Source organism: Ostrea edulis, chromosome 6, assembly GCF_947568905.1.
Source record: "Ostrea edulis chromosome 6, xbOstEdul1.1, whole genome shotgun sequence".
Lineage (NCBI taxonomy): Eukaryota > Metazoa > Mollusca > Bivalvia > Ostreida > Ostreidae > Ostrea > Ostrea edulis.
The window spans coordinates 9,544,245-9,566,355 of record NC_079169.1 but is presented as its reverse complement, the minus strand read 5'-3'; the positions used below and the strand labels follow the sequence as shown (position 1 = coordinate 9,566,355).

General features: G+C 38.5%; 1 protein-coding gene across 1 annotated transcript; it reads right to left on the bottom strand.

Annotated features, from left to right (window-relative positions):
* Positions 1-8,681: 8,681 nt before the first annotated feature.
* LOC125646471 (uncharacterized) lies at positions 8,682-20,204 on the bottom strand. Its single transcript, XM_048872792.2, has 5 exons — positions 20,135-20,204; positions 11,113-11,267; positions 9,804-9,940; positions 9,676-9,700; positions 8,682-9,447 (listed from the first exon to the last, which is right to left on the bottom strand). Exons 2-5 carry the CDS (start codon positions 11,236-11,238, stop codon positions 8,809-8,811), a joined length of 927 nt encoding a protein of 308 aa, XP_048728749.2. The 5' UTR covers positions 11,239-11,267; positions 20,135-20,204; the 3' UTR covers positions 8,682-8,808.
* Between the last annotated feature and the right edge of the window lie 1,907 nt (positions 20,205-22,111).

Here is a 22,111-nt window from a genome sequence, read left to right as displayed (position 1 = left end):
ATCATCACCGCTTCAATATTCCTGTTTATCAAACGGATACAAGAATTAAAAAAAATTAAATGAATTGATATCAAAATCTTTTCAACAATATTTATCAAATTTCAAGTATAAAAAATACACTAACTTTGCATATTGGATAATCAAACAAAAGCTGATCGGAAAAATGATTGAAGATATCTGAATCTGAAAAGCGGGACCAATAAATATTGTATACAAAAATCGCGAGAGAATAGCATTACGCCCACTGACATAATGCAAGTCACATTCACCTCAAACACACCCAAATAAACTAAAGATTCACCTCAAACACACCCAAATAAACTAAAGAATGCAAGTCCCATTCACCTCAAACACACCCAAATAAACTAAAGATTCACCTCAAACACACCCAAATAAACTAAAGAATGCAAGTCCCATTCACCTCAAACACACCCAAATAAACTAAAGATTCACCTCAAACACACCCAAATAAACTAAAGAATGCAAGTCCCATTCACCTCAAACACACCCAAATAAACTAAAGATTACACCTCAAACACACCCAAATAAACTAAAGATTACACCTCAAACACACCCAAATAAACTAAAGATTACACCTCAAACACACCCAAATAAACTAAAGATTACACCTCAAACACACCCAAATAAACTAAAGATTACACCTCAAACACACCCAAATAAACTAAAGATTACATCTCAAACACACCCAAATAAACTAAAGGTTACACCCACCTCAAACACACCCAAATAAACTAAAGATTACACCCACTTTGAGTAAGCCACTTCAGAACATCCCTATTGCACAAATAAACCATGAAACGAAATTTATGTAACGCAAAATTCGGAACAAAATCTGCGAGAGAATAGCATTGCATCCACTGATATAATACAAGTAACATTTCATAGAAATGTACACAGCATAAACAAATACTCCGAAATTACGATTAGAGAAGTAACGATGAGAGATGTCAACAAGGAACCATTCAGGCTCGGCGGACCAAACACGACATACTATAAAACCTGGTCTGGCCCCATTGGCCTGGCCTGGCCTCAAAATTGGCCTGGCCCCAATTTTGGCCTCTAATTATGCTCCATTCCAAATTTTGGCCTGGCCTCAAAAGTTGGCCTGACCTCAAATTTGGCCTGTAAAAAAATTTTTGGGCTCAACCAAAAAAAAATTTTTTTTATTCAAAATTTTGATTGATTTCATTGATTTATTATTGGTTTTAGTTTTTCAAAGTCATAGCACATAAATGATACGTTTCTGTTGTTTTGTAAATGTGCACTTTGAAATAATCATGAACTACCACCAATCTGATTGATTTTATTGATTATCTATTGATCAGTGTATTGAATCATTTTCTTTTCCCTTCATATTTGTATGTACTAGTACACAACAAAACCAATTGCACAACTAATGAAACAATTGGCATATTGATTTTGTTTCAGAATTATGATTAATATCATTGATTTATTATTGGTGTTAGTTTTTCAAAGTTGTAGAAATAAAATGATATATGTACATTAGAATAAACATGAAATACTAACAATCTGATTGATTTTATTGATTATCTATTGGTTAGTTTATTGACAAAATCATTTGCTTTTCCTTTCCTAACTTATGTACTAGTACACCAAAAATATACTGATTAAATGATTGATTTATTGATATATTTTGTATTCAATAGAATTCAATTTGATATCAATTTACATATTATGAAAGTGTTACATTTGTGTTGTCATTATAAAGAGCAGCGCACATTCAGAACAGAGCATGTGGTCTTAATGTTTTCAATGTGCAGATACCACTCATTTAGTGTTACTTGTTTAATTTCCAATGCATGATAAATGACATTTAAAAAAAATGAAAATAAACATAGGGAAGTGTTTGCTAGGATAATGGTAATAGCCAATGATCTAGGATTTTAGATTTGTATTTTTCTTTCTTGATTTCATAATTCAGTTTCAATATGCATTGCAAAAGTGACAAGTTCCCATGCTCTGAAGACCTGCCCTGTCAGGATAAAGGGAATATATATCACCATATTAAAGGATGGTGATGAAAACTTTTGCTGAAGTTGGAAATTCCATTGTACAGAAACAATGGAGCAGTCCAACATTTGCAAATAGGGTGTGTTTGATACAACAGAAAAACAGAACTAATTACAATTATTACATTAAATCTGTCCACCTGCCCTTTTCTTATTTTATATCAAAGCCTGCATTAGTTAACCCCAAAAAATCGTTTGTACCTCTATCTAATCACTGCAGCAGCTATATCTAAGCAAATATCAGATACATGTAATGCTCATAATATTGTCTTAAAATGGAGAAAAAAATTTCTGCATCTACAAATTCACAAAAGTGTAGCTTTAATTTTGTTCTTAATGTTTTTAGACTGTCATCAAAATCATCTTTTCATTCTGATAATTAATGAAAATAAACGTTCTGTGCAGAGTTGTGTGACATTTCAAACCGTATATCATAGATTAACCTCAACCTTGACTTCCTGTCAAGACCCGTGCTGTAGAATAATATGTTGTAAATAATCTGATATCCCATTACAGTACTAGTGTTACATGTTTATTTCAAATAGTTTAAACAGATATGAACATCCTTAATTTATCAAAAGTTGTAGTTTCAGTCTGTATGATTTATGGTAGTATTTTTATTCCTAGATATCAAACGCATTGTTCTTATCAATGAGAGTGACTAAGGCGGTGCACTACATTGCAGTGTGTGAAGTGTGATGATTCATCATTAAATTAGTGTGAATTTGTTTTTAAATTCATTATCAATAAGTGAAGTGGATCATTAGTTTTCAATGTGCATATTTACAGTGTACAAAACAACACAAACATATCATTTATGTACAACAATTTTGAAAAATCAAAACCAATAATAAAACAATGAAATCAATCATAATTGGGAAAAAATCAATAAACCAATCATTTCATTACTTCCGTATACTTTTTTGGTGTGTACTAGTACATATGTTAGGAAGGAAAAAATTATTTAATCAATAAACTGATCAATAGATATTCAATAAAATGAATCAGACTGGTGGTAGTTCATGATTATTTTAATGTGCACATTCACAAAATAACACAAACATATCATTCATGTTCAACAATTTTGAAAAAACAAAACCAATAATAAATCAATGAAATTAATCATAATTCTGAAGAAAAAAAACCACTATGCCAATCTATCATTGGTTGTGTATACGTTTTTTGGTAGTGTATACTAGTACATACAGATATGAAGGGAAAAGATTTGATCAATAAACTGATCAAAATCAACCAGATTGGTGGTAGTTCATGATTATTTTAAAGTGCACATTTATAAAACAACAGAAACATATCATTTATGTGCTATGACTTTGAAAAACTAAAACCAATAATAAATCAATGAAATTCAATCGAAATTTTAAAAAATAAATAAATTTTTTTTGGTTGGTTGGTTAAGGCCAAACAATTTTTTAGAGGCCAAATTTGAGACCAGGCCAACTTTTGAGGCCAGGCCAAAAGTTGGGATGGAGCATAATTAGAGGCCAAAATTGGGGCCAGGCCAATTTTGAGGCCAGGTCAGGCCAATGGGGCCAGGCCAGGTTTTATAGTATGCCACCAAACACTGACTGTCAAGCAACTCGACCAGCTGCAGTAGCAGGGAGTATCTCTTTTCTGGGGCAATGCTACGAATTTGCCAATTGACATATTAACTTTAGTGAATATCAAAATTATGTTATACATACATGTATATATACTATGCTCGCTGGGACCTCCCACTGATACGAAGAATTAATTCATTTTTGTGGTAATAACACAGCGAACTTGGCCCCTGTGGTTTACAGTACATGTTATTGAAAATGAGGACATGGAATGCAGTCACAATTACAATTTACATTGTATATGTAACGAAAACGCCAGATGACATCACAAATGACATTAAAAGCATGCATCGTCACATCAGAACCTTCAAACATGTTTACGTTACAATGAATACCAATAAAACGCCCATTAGATTTCATGTCGACAGTGGAGCAAGCTCCAATGTCATTCCAGCAAGCAAGTTGGATGAGTGTGGAATTCGATATAAACTGTGCAGGTCGAGCCCAGTTCTTACTACTAATAACAAGTCCACCTGAAAAACAATTCTGAAACTTGCTAACCCCAAAATTAAAGAACGCTGAATTTGTAGTAGTGAAACAGGAGACAACCCCTATATTGGGAAGTCTGCGTATGGTCAGTTTTCAAATCGAGGCAAGCTACTGACAAACAAGTTGATGGCACATGGGTTTCAACAGTCTCGCTTAAAGTCAGCATCTCGCGAATTCCATGGTCGTTATAACGATCTAGTCCGCCAATACAACATACCATTTGGTCAAATGTTGTCTGACATGTTTCATACCGATTGTTAGACCGTTATTGGCACACTGGTTTTGTCTACGAATAACTAAGATATAGGGCTCACGGCGGGTGTGACCGGTCGACAGGGGATGCTTACTCCTCCTAGGCACCTGATCCCACCGGTGTGTCCAGGGGTCCGTGTTTGCCCAACTATCTATTTTGTATGCTTATAGGAGTTATGAGATTGATCACTGTTCATTATCTTCACCTTTCACCATTTAGAAGATGAAGTTAGTGACTTTCAGTCCGACAACATTCTAGCTGTAGATAATGCTCTTACAGAGCAACTTGTTTTCAGCCAACACATGGATATCTAGCAGGGACCTATAGTCTCCAACCTGACCCATCCATCAAGCCCATGATCCATCCACTTCGTAAAATACCAGTCTCGCTTCGTGAAAACCTCAAGACTGAACTGGTACGTCTACCGGAGAAAGAGTGACTGAGCCGATCCCATGGGTTAACAACTTGGTGATTGTCGAAAAGCCAAATAAGCTGAGAATTTGTCTTGAGTCATTATCCTATGCCAACAGTGGGAGAAATGTCCCCCAGTTCTTCACAAAACTAAAGTGTTCTCTGTCACTGACGCTTAAAATGAATTTTTGCATGTGAATTGGACAAATGATAGTTCTATGTTAACAACCTTTAACACTTCACATGGTCATTATCGATGGCTGCGAATGCCCTTTGGACTGAACTCTGCTGCGGAGGAATTTCAGCGACGACAAAATCAGACGGTACAACGACTCCGTGGAGTACTCTGTGTGCACGTCGACATTCTCACATTCGGTAAAGGCTCTACTGGGAGGAAGCGTATTGGGACCATGATAGTAACTTCCGAGCTTTCATGGGTCGCTGTCGTGACAGGAATTTGAAGCTGAAAAGGGATAAGCTGAATTTTCGTCGTACGAAAGTTCGATTTTTGGGAACATCTCTTGATCAGTGACGGGGTTTATGCTGATCCCGACAAGGTCATAAATGTCAAGGACATGCTAACTCCAATTGAAGTCTTATCAATTAGACGATTGGTGGGCTTCATAATTTATGTCAGCAAGTTTCTTCCTAGACTTAGTGATAATTTAGGAAACTGATTGATTGACGTGAGGTGGTGCTGGCTTGATAATCATACTAAAGCCATGCAAGATACCAAGAATCTAGTTTGTACACGTCTTGTGTTGAAGTACTACGACCCGAACGAAGAGTAGACACTTCAATGTGATGCGTCACTAACAAGATTATGAGCAAGCTTTACAAAATGGACAACCAATAGCCTTAGCATGCAGAACTTTCACAGATGCGGAAACTCGTTTTGTCCAAATCGAGGAGATGCTTGGTATAGTATAGAGCGCTTTCAACAGTACACTTATGGTTGTCAGGTGAATGTGAAAAGTGATCACAAGCCCTTGGAGTCTATCGTGAAGATGTCGCTGTTAACAGCACCCAGACGACTGCAAAGAATGCTGCTACGGTTACAACAGTATGACTACATCATTCACAATAAACCTGGAAGTACTATACGGATCCTGCCGATACATTAAGGGCGGGGTACATTAAGCCTAGCTTACTCGGTAAAAAAAAAACAAAAAACCGAACACAACGAGCTTCAAGAGGGACTTAGAAGTTGTTAATATGGTTTAGTTCTTGTTCATGATAGACATGAGGCTTTCTGAAATTCGCAAGTACAGCAGTAAGAATGAACTCAAGATTGGAATGGGATTCTACTCATACGTAGAATAATCTCAGACATGACCGTCAGGAGGTAGAATAATCTCAGACACGACCGGCAAGAGGTAGAATAATCTCAGACACGACCGGCAGGAGGTAGAATAATCTCAGACACGAAATGCAGGAGGTAGGATAATTTCAGACACGACATGCAGGAGGTAGAATAATCTCAGACACGACCGGCAGGAGGTAGAATAATCTCAAAAACGACCGACAAGAGGTAGGATAATCTCAGACACGACCGGCAGGAGGTAGAATACTCTCAGACACGAAATGCAGGAGGTAGAATAATCTCAGACACGACCGACAGGAAGTAGGATAATCTGAGACACGACCGACAGGAAGTAGGATAATCTGAGACACGACCGACAGGAGGTAGAATAATCTCAGACACGAAATGCAGGAGGTAGAATTATCTCAGACACGACCGGCAGGAGGTAGAATACTCTCAGACATGACCAACAGGAGGTAGGATAATCTCAGACACGACCAATAGGAGGTAGAATAATCTCAGACATGACCGAGATCTCCCTAACTCTCCAATTAAATATTATTACCCGGCGTTGGGAAATCCGAATCTTACGAAAATTTATGTCACACAATGGTGTTACTTGATATTTATTGAAGTTTTTTTCTAATTCATATCCGATCACAATTTTCTTGCATGTCAGCATAATTAAGTTGCATGTCGACGTATTTATATTGCATGTTAATATAACTAACTGGCATGTCGAAATAATCTTAGAAAAATAACTTGTTTCATTGGGTAGAAGTATGCCATCATAGAATGGAGAATGGTTGTCGGAAAATTGATTTCTACAAGGCTGACCCTGTCACAGAAAATTTCCCGTTCTGGTTGAATTTACTTTCATCTCAATGTTTTTATGGCAAATTCCTACAGAGTATTCTGTTTTATTTTTACTTGGTGATTTTAGTTCTTTTTACAAACTCCCAGAGCAATTAGTTTTTATATATCAGCTTTTATTTCGCGTAACAATACATTTAGAAGACGAAATTTGTACAAACATATCGAGTTCTAATACCAAAGGAGAAAGCTAATGACTGTTCTGTCGATATAATCGCCAACGAAAATAGGTCAAACTTCATCTTAATTGAAATACAGCCCTTGAAGCGTATGACCATTTCTTATCTCTAATAACATCTAACTGTCTTGATGCCGACTGAACTGTAAACAGTTTACACGTTCTATCAATACCTGTAATGACTCCCTTCTAACTCCACACGGTAATCATGGATTTATACTGAATCAGCATCTCTACAAACTGGAAGGTTTTAATAATTGTCATTTTGTTGTTTGTAATCAGGACACGTAATTAAGGTATGTGTGGATTGAAATGTTTTATCAGAGCTTTTCTTTTCAACGGATGACAGGCGATTATATGTAGTTCCGTGAGATCAGGGGTGTGTGTGTGTGTGGGGGGGGGATTACTTGGGTTGTGTGAGATCGCAGAAGTAGGGGAGGGGGTCAGGGTTGTATGAGATCGGGGTTGTGGGAGGAGGGGTCAGAGTTTACTTGAGTTGTGTGAGATCGGGGAAGGGGGAGAGGGACTTGGGTTTTGGTTGTTTCATCAGTACCGCATGTCACCACAAGCTCCTGTACTGATGATGCGTCTCCAGTACACATGAGTGTGTCATTCACGATATTCCACATTCATATTGATGGTTATACCCCAGTATCAAATTCTGCTGCTTGCTCTGCAGAATCATTTTGCTGGTGTCTCTCCAGTATTGAATTGACAAACAAAACAATATATACAGAGCCATATAATCAAGCACAGAAATATCTCTAGAGCATGAGATAATATGTTGAGTAGTTAAGATTGATTGAATTGTTTAACGTCCCTCTCGAGAATATTTCACTCATATGGAGACGTCACGACTGCAAAATTTAGGCCTATGCTCGGCGCTTATGGCCATTGAGCAGGGAGGGATCTTTATCATGCCACACCTGCTGTGACACAGGACCTTGGTTTTTGCGGTCTCATCCGAAGGACCGCCCCATTTAGTCGCCTCTTACGACAAGCAAGGGGTACTGGGGACCTATTCTAACCCGGGTTCCTACGGGATTAGAGTAGTGAAGAAGTCGTGCACAAGAAATAATTCAGTGCATGACCTTGACAAACTGACCTTGGACCAGAGTCATCACCAACATGCTGATCATAAACATTCTTGATTGTCTTTTTCTGGTAATCCCTGTGGCCATGACCTTTCCCATATGCCCCTGGTTATGAATAACCTTAGGTTGTGTTGGAAGCATGATCTTATGGAAGGCCTTGTAGCATTCCAACTGATGGTTGGTCGCCCGGATCGACGGTTTAGTCTGCCAATCCCTGAGCTTGTTCCGATGTGTTCTTGATAATTGTGGACAAAATATTCATATTCAGCATCGGGGTATGCACAGTGCCCAAAGATTACTATGAAAGAAAGTTTGGTTTGCGAGATGGAAAGAAATCTAAACATTGTTTCGTGTAACATTGTGCGTGTAGACGTACTAACAGACTCAATCAATTACTAAAGAGTTGAATTTTATCTAATATCTCAGTTAAAACCGAAAATATCAGCATTTAGTAGAACATCAACTGTAGACAGCAGAATAAATATTTTTTCTTATAATTCATTCAAATATCATGGAAAAGTATTTCATAAATTCTGTTCAATTTCTTCTAAGTTGATTTATGCCCGCTAGGAAAGGAGGTGGTAGACGCGGTCCAGCTACTGTATCGACTTGGGATTTTCTGATCCCGGGCAAAGATGGTCTGGGTCCAAACAGAGGAGGACGACCAGGTACTGAATCCATCATACTCTGACGCATAGTCCGGTCTAGTGTTGACACGGACCTTTGAGAATAGGTTGGTCTAGGTGGAGTTTGGGGGGATATATTCGGTCGGAGAAAACCTGGTTTCAGAATATTAGGGTGTGGCATCTTGTTGCTCAACTTTTTAGTGTTACTCAAACACACGTCGGGTTGGTTTAACGACCATTTATTTGTGGTATCTACAGCTTTGTTGGTACTGTTCACAGATTCTGGTGTGTGTTTAATGGAGTAACGAGAAGGTGGGCCGTACTTTTGTGTTATAACGTTGTTGACGCTGGGTAGAACCGGAAGTGCGGACTTTAAGGAGAGACGCGAAGGTGTTACGTCTCTGGTATCTGTGTCATTAAATTTCTTGTTATAATCAGCAAGTAATGGAGCAAACATTAGGGACTGGTGGGAACGCTGCTTTCCTTTCTCTTCGTTTATGCTCTCTTTTCCCTGTCGAACAGGATCTTCGTTTTCAGGTTTATCGCTGGGCTGGAAAAATGTAATTTTAATAAATTTATATTTCGGTAGTTTATTTTTCTTTCTCTTTTACGCTTCCTGTGGGATGAACATTATGTAGATGTATTACTGGAATGAGACATCAGTGGATACTAATCGGATAATAATCTTACAAATGACATTATCTTAAATCTACTGGAAACGTTTCGTTTTCTCAAACAGGCTAATCCAAGTATCTATGAGCTTGAAATGGTTTCTTACCTTCATCTTGCAAAGCCGACAGAGTCTGGAACATTAGACAAAAAAATAAAATAAAAAGCTGTCATTTCACTCATTGATCACTGTTAATATATAATATACATCTAGAAGATATTTTAAAAGCAACTCACATCAATATTAGGACAGTCAGCATGTGCCCTAAAAGGGCCCCAGCAACCACCGCTGTCATGATAGGGCCGTTTTCCATAACGTCATTTTGTAGCTGAGCAGTAATTTGCGCTGTCAGCGATGGTGGTGGAATCGACTGTATAAAAAGAAATGTAAGTTAGGCACACCATGCAATCTTTGAAAGGACAAACATTTAAAAAAAAATTATATTGTCCGATTGTGTCATAAAACATAAAAAAGATCAATCTTGCACTACGCTAATCACAATATATGTAACTACATGTACGAGCGACAAATAGGATTTAATGTGGAGAAAACAGAGAATTTGATAAAGGTGCATTTTTTCAGAAGAAAAATGCATCATGATGTAAAGCGATTCACAGAACACAAATAGAGCGAAACATCAATTTACATTTCAACGTCTTCGACGAGATAGAAACTTGTTGATTTGCTGGAACGTTCAGTGGATAGATACATGTAGGTATAAAATTTATTATTTCTTTTCGCCTCAAAATCACACTTTAAATATCAACACTAGCCTAACCAGGAATCAAGCATACAATGACAAGTACAAATTGATCGATGTGTTCACCGTAACTTAGACACCATCGATACAAGACGGCGAACTATGCCGCAACTTTAGACACCATCTATACATTATATACATGTACCAGACGACGGACAATACCGCACCTTTTGACACCATCTATACATAACGACGGACAATACCGCTACTTTTGACACCATCTATACATAACGACGGACAATACCGCAACTTATCTGGAGAGTCGATTGCGTTACAGCAAATGAACATTGTTTTGAAAGATAACCTAACGGAATTTGTGTTTGTTATGAGGTTTGAAATATAAGTTGCTGTAAAATAAAATTACACGCTTTTTATTATACAGTTGTTCAGGTAATGTCAGTTGTTTATTACGTCATTTTTGCGCTCTGTAAATTCCTTTATAATTCATTTAATCTGCGGAGCTCAGGAAACTGCGCATCTTTATAAAAAAAATTCTAGCGATAAAGACGAACTTGAGAATTATTTTCCATAAAATGTCAGTGGTAAAACAAAAGCTATATCAAGGCGACATTTTCATCATCGGTCCTCACGAATTGCATAAATGTGCACGTATGTGTCTCCTGAGAAAACTAAACTTTTCCACTCTCCCATCGACTACCAATCTGCACACCACATACTGAGGCGAAGCTCATTTTCATCGGAGAGTCTATCAAATTTATGATACACGAATATTTTCACTCTTTACATCTACAGGACACACAAAGGAATATACATGTACTTTCCTGGTTATTGTGTTTTATGGAATGAAGAATCTGTAAATGTTTCAGTAATTTCTCTTCGTGATGATTAACACGCTGTCGCAGTGTTTGTTGGTTTCTTTGGTGTGTCCTTTCTTTGTCTTGAGTTGGCATACTCTTTTTATGATGGCGTGATTTGTATCCTTCAACAACAAAATGTATTGTTAAAAACAATAACAGCAAGCGTGAACATACACCCACCCACGCACAATAACAGCAAGCGTGAACATACACCCACCCACGCACAATACATGTAACAGCAAGCGGGAACATACACCCATCCACGCACAATAACAGCAAGCGGGAACATACACCCATCCACCCACAATATAGATTTCAATACAATTTAAAAATTGTTATTTTCTTATTTTCATTCTCTAAGGCACTCTATGACACATATAAAACAGAGTAAATTTGAGACATGGCTTATGAAAGTAGATCTTGAATATTATTACACGAATAAAAGTACTTTTTTTTTTATCAAACTATATAAGTTATACACTTGATGCAAATTATTCAATTTAAGGTATTCAATGTATAATGACCATATTTCATATCTAATAAATGGATGGTGGAATTTTTGTAACCATGGTATCATTTTGAAGGGTTCATCAAATAAAAATAATCCACCATAGGAATTTTTAAAATTTTGTTTACTGCTTGATTTATTTCATATAGAATTTAACATTGAAGTATATGGGAAAAGCATGTTTTATTACAATATTTGAAAAAGAAATTATATTTTCATATAAATCTCTTGGTAGAAAGTTACAAACACTTTCTCTTAGTGAAAATATGAAATAAAAGTAATCATTGACCACACACATTTTTAGAAAATTAGATTTTTCTTATTTTTACAAAGGGCAGACAACTCTTCCAAAAAGTCTTAAGTGCAAAAAGGCCAGCTTCTAATCATTTACCATTCATGTGAATTTCATCTGCTTCACTTTCACCATTATTTAACAATAAACATTTATGTTGATCTAAATCCTTCAAAATTGTTCATTATCATTTCATTATACATGGAATACCTTAACTGAATCGGATCCAATAGCAATCAAACTGATTTTCTACAACAACAAAATCTCAGAGTCGAGTAATAATCACCCTGTTTATGGTCATATATAAGCTCCAAAAGCTGAATTTTGAAAGTAAACACTAAACAACATTGTGGCGACGGGAAGGCGTGGCACGGCCTGGAGGCTGTTGACGGGATGCGTTCAGCGAATAAATAAATTTAAAAAAAAAGTCAATCAGCCTGGGAACAGGTTAGGGTGTACCACTTCGAGCGATGGACTTGTAAAGGGGGGTTGGGGTTAAATTTTATGCATTCATAAAATAATTTGGATACGACTACAATAACTACATATTGTAAACGGATACTCTTACTTTATGAGTTTTCTAGTAATACTTTTCCCACGCGTAGATCCACAACAAAAGTCAATCCTTCATAAAATCACTGTTTTCCTCCTGCATTGAATAGATCAGCTGCATGTAATACACGTACCAATTAATGATTTGTCGAAATGGTAGGAAATTGCCATTATATACAGTGTATACATAAAGTTTATTATATTGGTAAAACTTTCGTTTGGTTTTCAACATCGAAAAAAAAAATGCAGTGCGATATAGCTGCAGATCTGGTTCTCTGGGAAAATATTGGTCTGTCCAAATATTTTCCCAGAGAGCCACATATCTGCAGCTAAGTTTGATACGGTTTATACATGTATCATTAGAGTGTTATTTATTTACGTGACCAACTTCATGTCATATCCCAATGAAACTCTAAAGTTATATCTTAAAGAGGTTCGCACCTGAGATTTAGAGTGTATTTTTGATTTCTACATTGAAGAAGAATTAGGAAATTATAAAAAAAACAAAAAAAACAAAAAAACAAAAAAACTGGAGTCGCAACACTTGTTATTGAGCTACAGTGTTCTAAACATGACCTTTTTGCACTTAAAATTTATTCAATTAAACTTGATTTGTCTGTTGGTGTGAACACAACATAAGCGACACAAATAAATCATTACATAAAATAGATACATACTCATATCTTCTAACACACCGAGTACACCCCAGCATGCGGGGTGTAGGCTAAATTGTGACCAACGCGTAGGCTACCGAAGCGGAAATATAGATGGTTGAAGTTTTTGCATAATATCTCAATTTATGGATATATTTCGCAGGAAGGCATATGGTTACGGAAGAAAAAATAAATTCGGGAATATATGGAAACAAATATATCCACTGTACACTTTCTAGTTTTATCAAACACCTCAACCCAATTTCGACGATCGGGGAAAGTTTGGAACAACAGCGTGTCTATGATCAAATATCAGGACAACGCTTTGTTTTATTTGTTTCCATATATTCCTGAATTAATGCTTTCTTCCGTAAAGAGCGGAGTAAACTAAATCCGGGATGTGATTTGGTCGATCAGCAATGGAGAAACGCTATGGTTGATTGGTCAGAAATTCAGAGGATCTGAGAGACGGTGGGTGGATGGTTTTGTAAGTTCGTCGTCCGGACTCGTGGCTGTAGCACTGCGCTGACAGATTTAGAGGAAGTGCTGATAGGTTGTCCGGACTCGTGGCTGTAGCACTGCGCTGACAGATTTAGAGGAAGTGCTGATAGGTTGTCCGGACTCGTGGCTGTAGCACTGCGCTGACAGATTTAGAGGAAGTGCTGATAGGTTGTCCGGACCCGTGGCTGTAGCACTGCGCTGACAGATTTAGAGGAAGTGCTGATAGGTTGTCCGGACTCGTGGCTGTAGCACTGCGCTGACAGATTTAGATGAAGTGCTGATAGGTTGTCCGGACTCGTGGCTGTAGCACTGCGCTGACAGATTTAGATGAAGTGCTGATAGGTTGTCCGGACTCGTGGCTGTAGCATTGCGCTGACAGATTTAGAGGAAGTGCTGATAGGTTGTCCGGACTCGTGGCTGTAGCATTTCGCTGACAGATTTAGAGGAAGTGCTGATAAGTTGTCCGGACTCGTGGCTGTAGCACTGCGCTGACAGATTTAGAGGAAGTGCTGATAGGTTGTCCGGACTCGTGGCTGTAGCACTGCGCTGACAGATTTAGAGGAAGTGCAGATAGGTTGTCCGGACTCGTGGCTGTAGCATTGCGCTGACAGATTTAGAGGAAGTGCTGATAGGTTGTCCGGACTCGTGGCTGTAGCATTGCGCTGACAGATTTAGAGGAAGTGCTGATAGGTTGTCCGGACTCGTGGCTGTAGCATTGCGCTGACAGATTTAGAGGAAGTGCTGATAGGTTGTCCGGACTCGTGGCTGTAGCATTGCGCTGACAGATTTAGAGGAAGTGCTGATAAGTTGTCCGGACTCGTGGCTGTAGCATTGCGCTGACAGATTTAGATGAAGTGCAGATAGGTAGTCCTTCTCGTGGCTGTAGCATTGCGCTGACAGATTTAGAGGAAGTGCAGATAGGTTGCCCGGACTCGTGGCTGTAGCATTGCGCTGACAGATTTAGAGGAAGTGCAGATAGGTTGTCCGGACTCGTGGCTGTAGCATTGCGCTGACAGATTTAGAGGAAGTGCTGATAGGTTGTCCGGACTCGTGGCTGTAGCATTGCGCTGACAGATTTAGAGGAAGTGCTGATAGGTTGTCCGGACTCGTGGCTGTAGCATTGCGCTGACAGATTTAGAGGAAGTGCTGATAGGTTGTCCGGACTCGTGGTTGTAGCATTGCGATGACTGATTTAGAGGAAGTGCTGATAAGTTGTCCGGACTCGTGGCTGTAGCATTGCGCTGACAAATTTAGAGGAAGTGCAGATAGGTTGTCCTTCTCGTGGCTGTAGCATTGCGCTGACAGATTTAGATGAAGTGCTGATAAGTTGTCCGGACTCGTGGCTGTAGCATTGCGCTGACAGATTTAGAGGAAGTGCTGATAGGTTGTCCGGACTCGTGGCTGTAGCATTGCGCTGACAGATTTAGATGAAGTGCTGATAGGTTGTCCGGACTCGTGGCTGTAGCATTGCGCTGACAGATTTAGAGGAAGTGCTGATAGGTTGTCCGGACTCGTGGCTGTAGCATTGCGCTGACAGATTTAGAGGAAGTGCTGATAGGTTGTCCGGACTCGTGGCTGTAGCATTGCGCTGACAGATTTAGAGGAAGTGCTGATAAGTTGTCCGGACTCGTGGCTGTAGCATTGCGCTGACAGATTTAGAGGAAGTGCAGATAGGTTGTCCGGACTCGTGGCTGTAGCATTGCGCTGACAGATTTAGAGGAAGTGCAGATAGGTTGTCCGGACTCGTGGCTGTAGCACTGCGCTGACAGATTTAGAGGAAGTGCAGATAGGTTGTCCGGACTCGTGGCTGTAGCATTGCGCTGACAGATTTAGAGGAAGTGCAGATAGGTTGTCCGGACTCGTGGCTGTAGCATTGCGCTGACAGATTTAGAGGAAGTGCTGATAGGTTGTCCGGACTCGTGGCTGTAGCATTGCGCTGACAGATTTAGATGAAGTGCTGATAGGTTGTCCGGACTCGTGGTTGTAGCATTGCGATGACTGATTTAGAGGAAGTGCTGATAAGTTGTCCGGACTCGTGGCTGTAGCATTGCGCTGACAAATTTAGAGGAAGTGCAGATAGGTTGTCCTTCTCGTGGCTGTAGCATTGCGCTGACAGATTTAGATGAAGTGCTGATAAGTTGTCCGGACTCGTGGCTGTAGCATTGCGCTGACAGATTTAGATGAAGTGCAGATAGGTTGTCCTTCTCGTGGCTGTAGCATTGCGCTGACAGATTTAGATGAAGTGCTGATAAGTTGTCCGGACTCGTGGCTGTAGCATTGCGCTGACAGATTTAGATGAAGTGCTGATAGGTTGTCCGGACTCGTGGCTGTAGCATTGCGCTGACAGATTTAGAGGAAGTGCTGATAAGTTGTCCGGACTCGTGGCTGTAGCATTGCGCTGACAGATTTAGAGGAAGTGCTGATAAGTTGTCCGGACTCGTGGCTGTAGCATTGCGCTGACAGATTTAGAGGAAGTGCTGATAGGTTGCTTTAGTTGACTTCCGGGGTGTGTAAGAAACAATAAACACGAACTGACAGAGAGTTTTTGTTCACTCGAGAAATTTCTGTTGTAGGATTTCAATGATTGATTGAATATTGTTTAACGTCCCTCTCGAGAATCTTTCACTAATATGGAGATGTCACCATTCAGGTGAATGACTGCAAAATTTAGGCCTATGGACGGCGCTTACTTTCTTTGAGCGGGGAGGTATCTTTATCGTGCCACACCTGCTGTGACATCAGTTTTATCGGTCTCATCCGAAGGAACGCCTCATTCAGTCGCCTCTTCCGACAAGCAAGGGTTACTGAGGATATCTTCTGACCCGGAATCCCACGGGACAGGACTTTAATGAAGGCACGCCAGTAGTGCCCTGACATCTAGGAGAGGGAATTACCGCCATAATTCTATGTACCCTTCGTATATTCTTAATTCTAACTGGGATTTTACTCTATGACATTTTTAATTTTTATCGAGATTTAATCTGTTGTTCCGCTTTTCTTGATAATCCTGTATTATGCTTAATTGCAATCGTCATTCTATGTCTCATTATTACACCAGAGGCCATAACGTTTGCAACAACAACTGCTCCCCGGATAAGAAACTGACATTAGGACGACTTCTAGGAACCGTTTTTTAAAAATCCGCATATTTGAGCGTAAATTGGTCCGATTAACCAAGTTATGTTAATACCTAGATGGGCCTAAATTGCGTTTCTGAAAGCGTGGAATGTCCAAAAACTTAGATCCCTTAGCTGAGTACTAAGCACGTGCAGACCATCGTATATTTGCTTAGAGACTGTGATTACATGAGGAGAATCAATACTTTCTCTCCATCGTAGAAAAAAATATATATCGAGGTACTTTAAATAATGTACGCGATTGTCAATTAGAATAGGATGAGTAGCTTTCTGACAAGAGTATAAGTTGGTTGTTTTTATCATTTTTCGATTATTGGCCGCTACCCCCCCCCCCCTTTTTTTTAAAAATATATTTTTACAATTAGTAAAATGAGAGTGAAAATGTAAGATTACATCAATGAAAAGAACCTTGCCTCCTCCGACACCCCCAATGGATTTAACAATTGGGGAATATTAGGGGTGTTTTTAATGTTTCTGTGTACACTCAATCACCCCTTTTGACAATTCTTTTTAAAAAACCTAATTGCCCCAGAGCAACAAAACACATGTAAATTGAACATATGAAACGCTATGTTATAATTCAATTTTATTTAATGTGGGAAATACTTTTGCAAACATTCAGAAATCCCTTGTAGCTCTTAATTTTTGCTCTGAGAGAGAGAGAGAGAGAGAGAGAGAGAGAGAGAGAGAGAGAGAGAGAGAGAAAGGGGGGCTATATATAACACTCCCAGTGATTATGCCTAGATCCACGCCTTTTATCCTGAATACATTTCCATTTACCGACTTGTAAAATATCCTTCTCTTTTTTTAAACATACCAAGGGGCCAAAAAAATATAGTAGTAGTACTACTAGTAGTAGTTTATTTATAGTGACATGTGTATATTCACAAACATTATGTTAACAGAGAGTGTAAAAATAAACCAAACACCCGGCCCATCGGGCCTATGCTAACTTAAACATATGTTGGTTTCCACTTTCCCCACCTACCCTAAAAATTTCTGCCGATCCTAATACATTTTTTTTTTCCATTCTCACAGATTTTGCAAATGTCATCACTACAACAAGAGTATATTTATTGACTTATTTATCAAGTTATTTATTATGCACTAATACTAGACAGATTCCAAAACACAGAAACAGTTTTTGTTTACAGTAAAGTGATTAAATGTATTGATTCATCATATAGATTTTATTTGATTACTAATTAATCACTTAATTTTATGCATAGTGGAATACTAAATCATTAGAAAATTATTCAACCTATAAAATAAAAATAAAAAAAAAAATTAAAAAAAACTACCTACCTACCGACCCTTAGAAATTTTGAGGTGAAAGTGGAAACAAACATATATATATGTATATATTTGGCCTGGTACATGTACACCCCTACACATATCGATTCATCGTGTTATTTTTTCTTCATTTTTATACAAAATGAACTCTGCATCAGTCACATGTAGAACTAAGGACGTTGGTGATAAAAAAAAAAATGAAAAAATGGGAAGGCGTCAGTTCGAAAGTAAATAAAGGAAGCTGCACGACAGCGAGTGCGAAAACCAGAAACTGTACAAACTAAGAACTTACATGTACGTCTACCCATAAACAGGCGTAGAGTTAAACTATTGAAATGTGGTCTAGACTGAATATAACGCAGTTTAAGTCCGATTTTTAGGTTTAGTCCCTGATTTAGAACGGATCAAGCTTACGACTGGTCGTACGCTTTGAGAAATAGGCCCCTGGAGAACTGAATACCCAGGGGAACCCATTCCCAGAATTTGGGTACGGGTTCTCCTTCGCAACCCACGTGTCCACTTCGCTTACTCTCACAAGAGTAAACGAATTACACACTTGGCTTGTGAAAATGGGAGAAGTCATATCCGGGTACTACGTCTCTATGAGAAGTAACCATCAACATTAAGGCACGACTTCTTCTAAAAAAAAGAAGAGCAGTTGTTATTATAGTGAACGCAATGCCCTTTGGTGTAATAATGCGACTGCAATGAAAGCGGAACTACAGATTGAAACTGATATTAGAAAGATTAAGGATGTCATGTTGTAAATTCTAAGTTAAAATTTAAAATTTTAAAATAAGGTAAGATGGAATTAAGGATGTCATATTTTTTTTTTTTTTTTTATGAATAAAGCAAAACAAAAGCAAATACAAAATTAAAATATAAGGATGCCATGTAGTGAAATAGAATTTAGAATTAAGAATGGAAATTAAAATGTACAAGGAAATATGGAAGTAAAAATGTCATGTAGTGAAAATCACAGTTAGAATTAAGACAACAAGATTGAATAATGCATTTAATCATGGCGGTAATTCCCTTCCATAGGCCTAGACATTAGTGACATGAACATGACATGCAGCCTCGCTCTGGCGGCGATTGCTGTTACCCGGAGAGAACAGGGGCCTACAACTCTACATCCATTTCTTCGCTTCCAATTTAGAAGTCACAGTATGAATTCACCATATTACAGAAGTTGCAGACGGCATTTTTAAAATAAAACAACTGAACGGTAATAATTTGCCTATATTTGAATTGTGTTTCAGGTGTAAAATACTAAATGTTAGTCTATAGTTTCAATTAGACTCTTAAAAATATAAAAATACATGGCGTGGAACCCACCTCGGGGGGGGGGGGGGGGGGGGGGGGGGGGGGGGGGGGTTAGACTCTAGATCCGCCTATATACACTATTTGATAACAACACATGATCTAGAACTCAAGATCTATCTTTTGCTGGTTCCCCCCCCCCCCCTATAGTGGTCTAACCTTTCAAATTTATTTTATCGTCGACTGTCCTATTTCGGTGACTGACCAGAATCAGTGACCTTTTGTTTACGTGTGCGCGTTGTCGTTTCCGGGTGTAGATTGCGTCATCAATTTCGCCCTAGTGTTTGCAAACATATATAGAGTACGTCTTCAATTTTTTTTCCAAAAATTAACAACTAGAAGGAGAATATGCAAAAAATCAACACGGCACCCCAAAAATAAGCCCATTTACTTATTACTTTTTCAAGCAAACTTTCAAATTGATATAAAGTATATCAAAAGTCTAGAATTCTACACTATGTTATTTTATTCATTGACGTTTAATTGCACATTCCTCCTGTATATATATGTCTTAGCAGTTACAAACTTTTGGCAAACTTATATTAACAATGGTCACCGATTAATGAGAAAATCGTGGTTTATTAAGGTCACCGAAACTGGTCAGTCGACGATACAACATTGAAATTGCATTTTAAAAAGATACAAGATTATGCATTTTTGTCCAATTTCAGGGTGTTAGATCCTATGTCTCACCTGATGAATCTATGCTCGGTCGCTCACCGTTACTTACATGGGCGAACAGTACGCCTTCTAGGCTACAAAATGATGAATTATTGTTGATGCAGATGCTGATGGATAACGACACCGACAATTCTTAAGGTGAACTAAATACAGAATTCACTTCCGTCGAACAGTTAATCCCGAATTATGATTAGGTGCCTATATCTAATATTCTAGAAAGCATTACATAAATCGAAGGGGAAGGCAAGACTTGTGTCCATTTCGGAAGGAATATCTAGTGCTTCTACTGTATGTATGTGAGGATGGACACTCAGGGTAAAATGGAGGGCGAGAAAAAAAGAGGGAAGGATAAGAGGGAGAGAAGCCGGGAATGGAGGAAGAGAGGTATACCGGTACCCCCCTTTCCACCTCTCTCCAAATCTACCCTTGTGCAGAAACTCCGGTATCTTTGCGTCTGTCTGTGGACACTCGTGGGCATGCCTTGCAAGGCAGACAAACCTAATGCGTTCAGAGCAAACCCAATGGTGCATGTACCACCCGCGCCGATTTGAGCCGTTGATACCATCGTGGATCCTTGTGTACTCTGTACGAGTTTGGGTAAAATGTGGTGAGAATTTCAACAATGGTATGGTATATCAGGGGCGGATCCAGGAATCACGATTAAGGGGGTGGGGATACTTTATAAGGCAGAGGGTCTGTGGCCGCCTTGAGGCCCCCAGTGGATTCAGGGCGATACCCTGGTGGGGGCCCAGGGACGAAGCCCTCGGAAGCTTCTGGATGTTAGATTTTATTGGGCTTGAAATATATCTCCTATTTTGTCATTTTTACAATTTTCTGTCAATTTTTGATATTTTCTTGTCAATTTTTGATAAGGTGAAATTAATAAAATGACGCAAATATTAAGGATTTGGGGGGGGGGGGGGATGTAAGTTCTCCAAATAAACGTAATTCAATAAATCAAAAGATTTTGTCATTTATTTCTCCGAGAGAGGAAGAAATCGTTGCTTCATTTATCGTTAACATTTTGCTAAACAAGAGACCACGATTTACCTTTTAAAAAGCAATACAAGCTGTAACTGACGGTAAATAAATTGAAAAATAAAAGAACAAATATTCAACATATTTGTGATTGAATGTATGTAATTTAATAGAATCAGATTGAATCTGAAGCAATAAATCCGTCAAATCAACAGAAAATGTCGATTTATGAATCATTGTCATCCTGCTCGTAATCTTTGACGTGCATTGACCTTGGAGGTTCGGAAAAAAGCGAGCGAGAGGCAATGAGCACGTGTCAGATTTGTAAACAATTTTTAACATGCCAATTTTATAGAAAATTCACTATTAAAATTTTATTTCAGTGATACATTTGCGTAATTATTACTTGTTTACACTTATAGTACTTCTTATCATTCATGAAATGATGTATATAACCTCGGTCTCAGCAACCCGATCATATATACGGCGCAATGGCGGTTTATCCGAAACGTTTATTTTGCTGATTTTTTCTTCAGATCTTGGGGATTATATTAGTTATATCTATAAAGGTGCTATTTGGTGCAGTAAGCACGAAATGCCACACAAAGATATACAGTGTATATATGTGTGTATTTATAATTTGCAATTAGAAATATGGCTTAAAGGTGGCTCATTACATCAACAACAAAAATTGTTAAAAGAAACACAACAGTTCATTTTCTGCTTTTTAACCAAGTTTTTTTTTTTAATTTCAAAGGTTTCTTCATGCTGACAGCGTGATACAAAATATCATTTTAGGGCATGTAACACGGGACCTCGGCTTTTGCGGTCTCATCCGAAGGTCCACTCCATTTACTCACCTCTTTCGGCAAGCGAGGGGTACTGTAGCCTGGTTCCCGAGGCCTTCCGATGTGCAAGCACGAAGTGCTTGCACATCGGAAGGCCTCGGGAACCAGGCTAGGGGTACTGAGGACCTATTTTGAATGTAATTATGTTGAAAAAGCGCAAAAAATCGAGTGGTCGTTGTTGATTTTTATTGAATGAAATT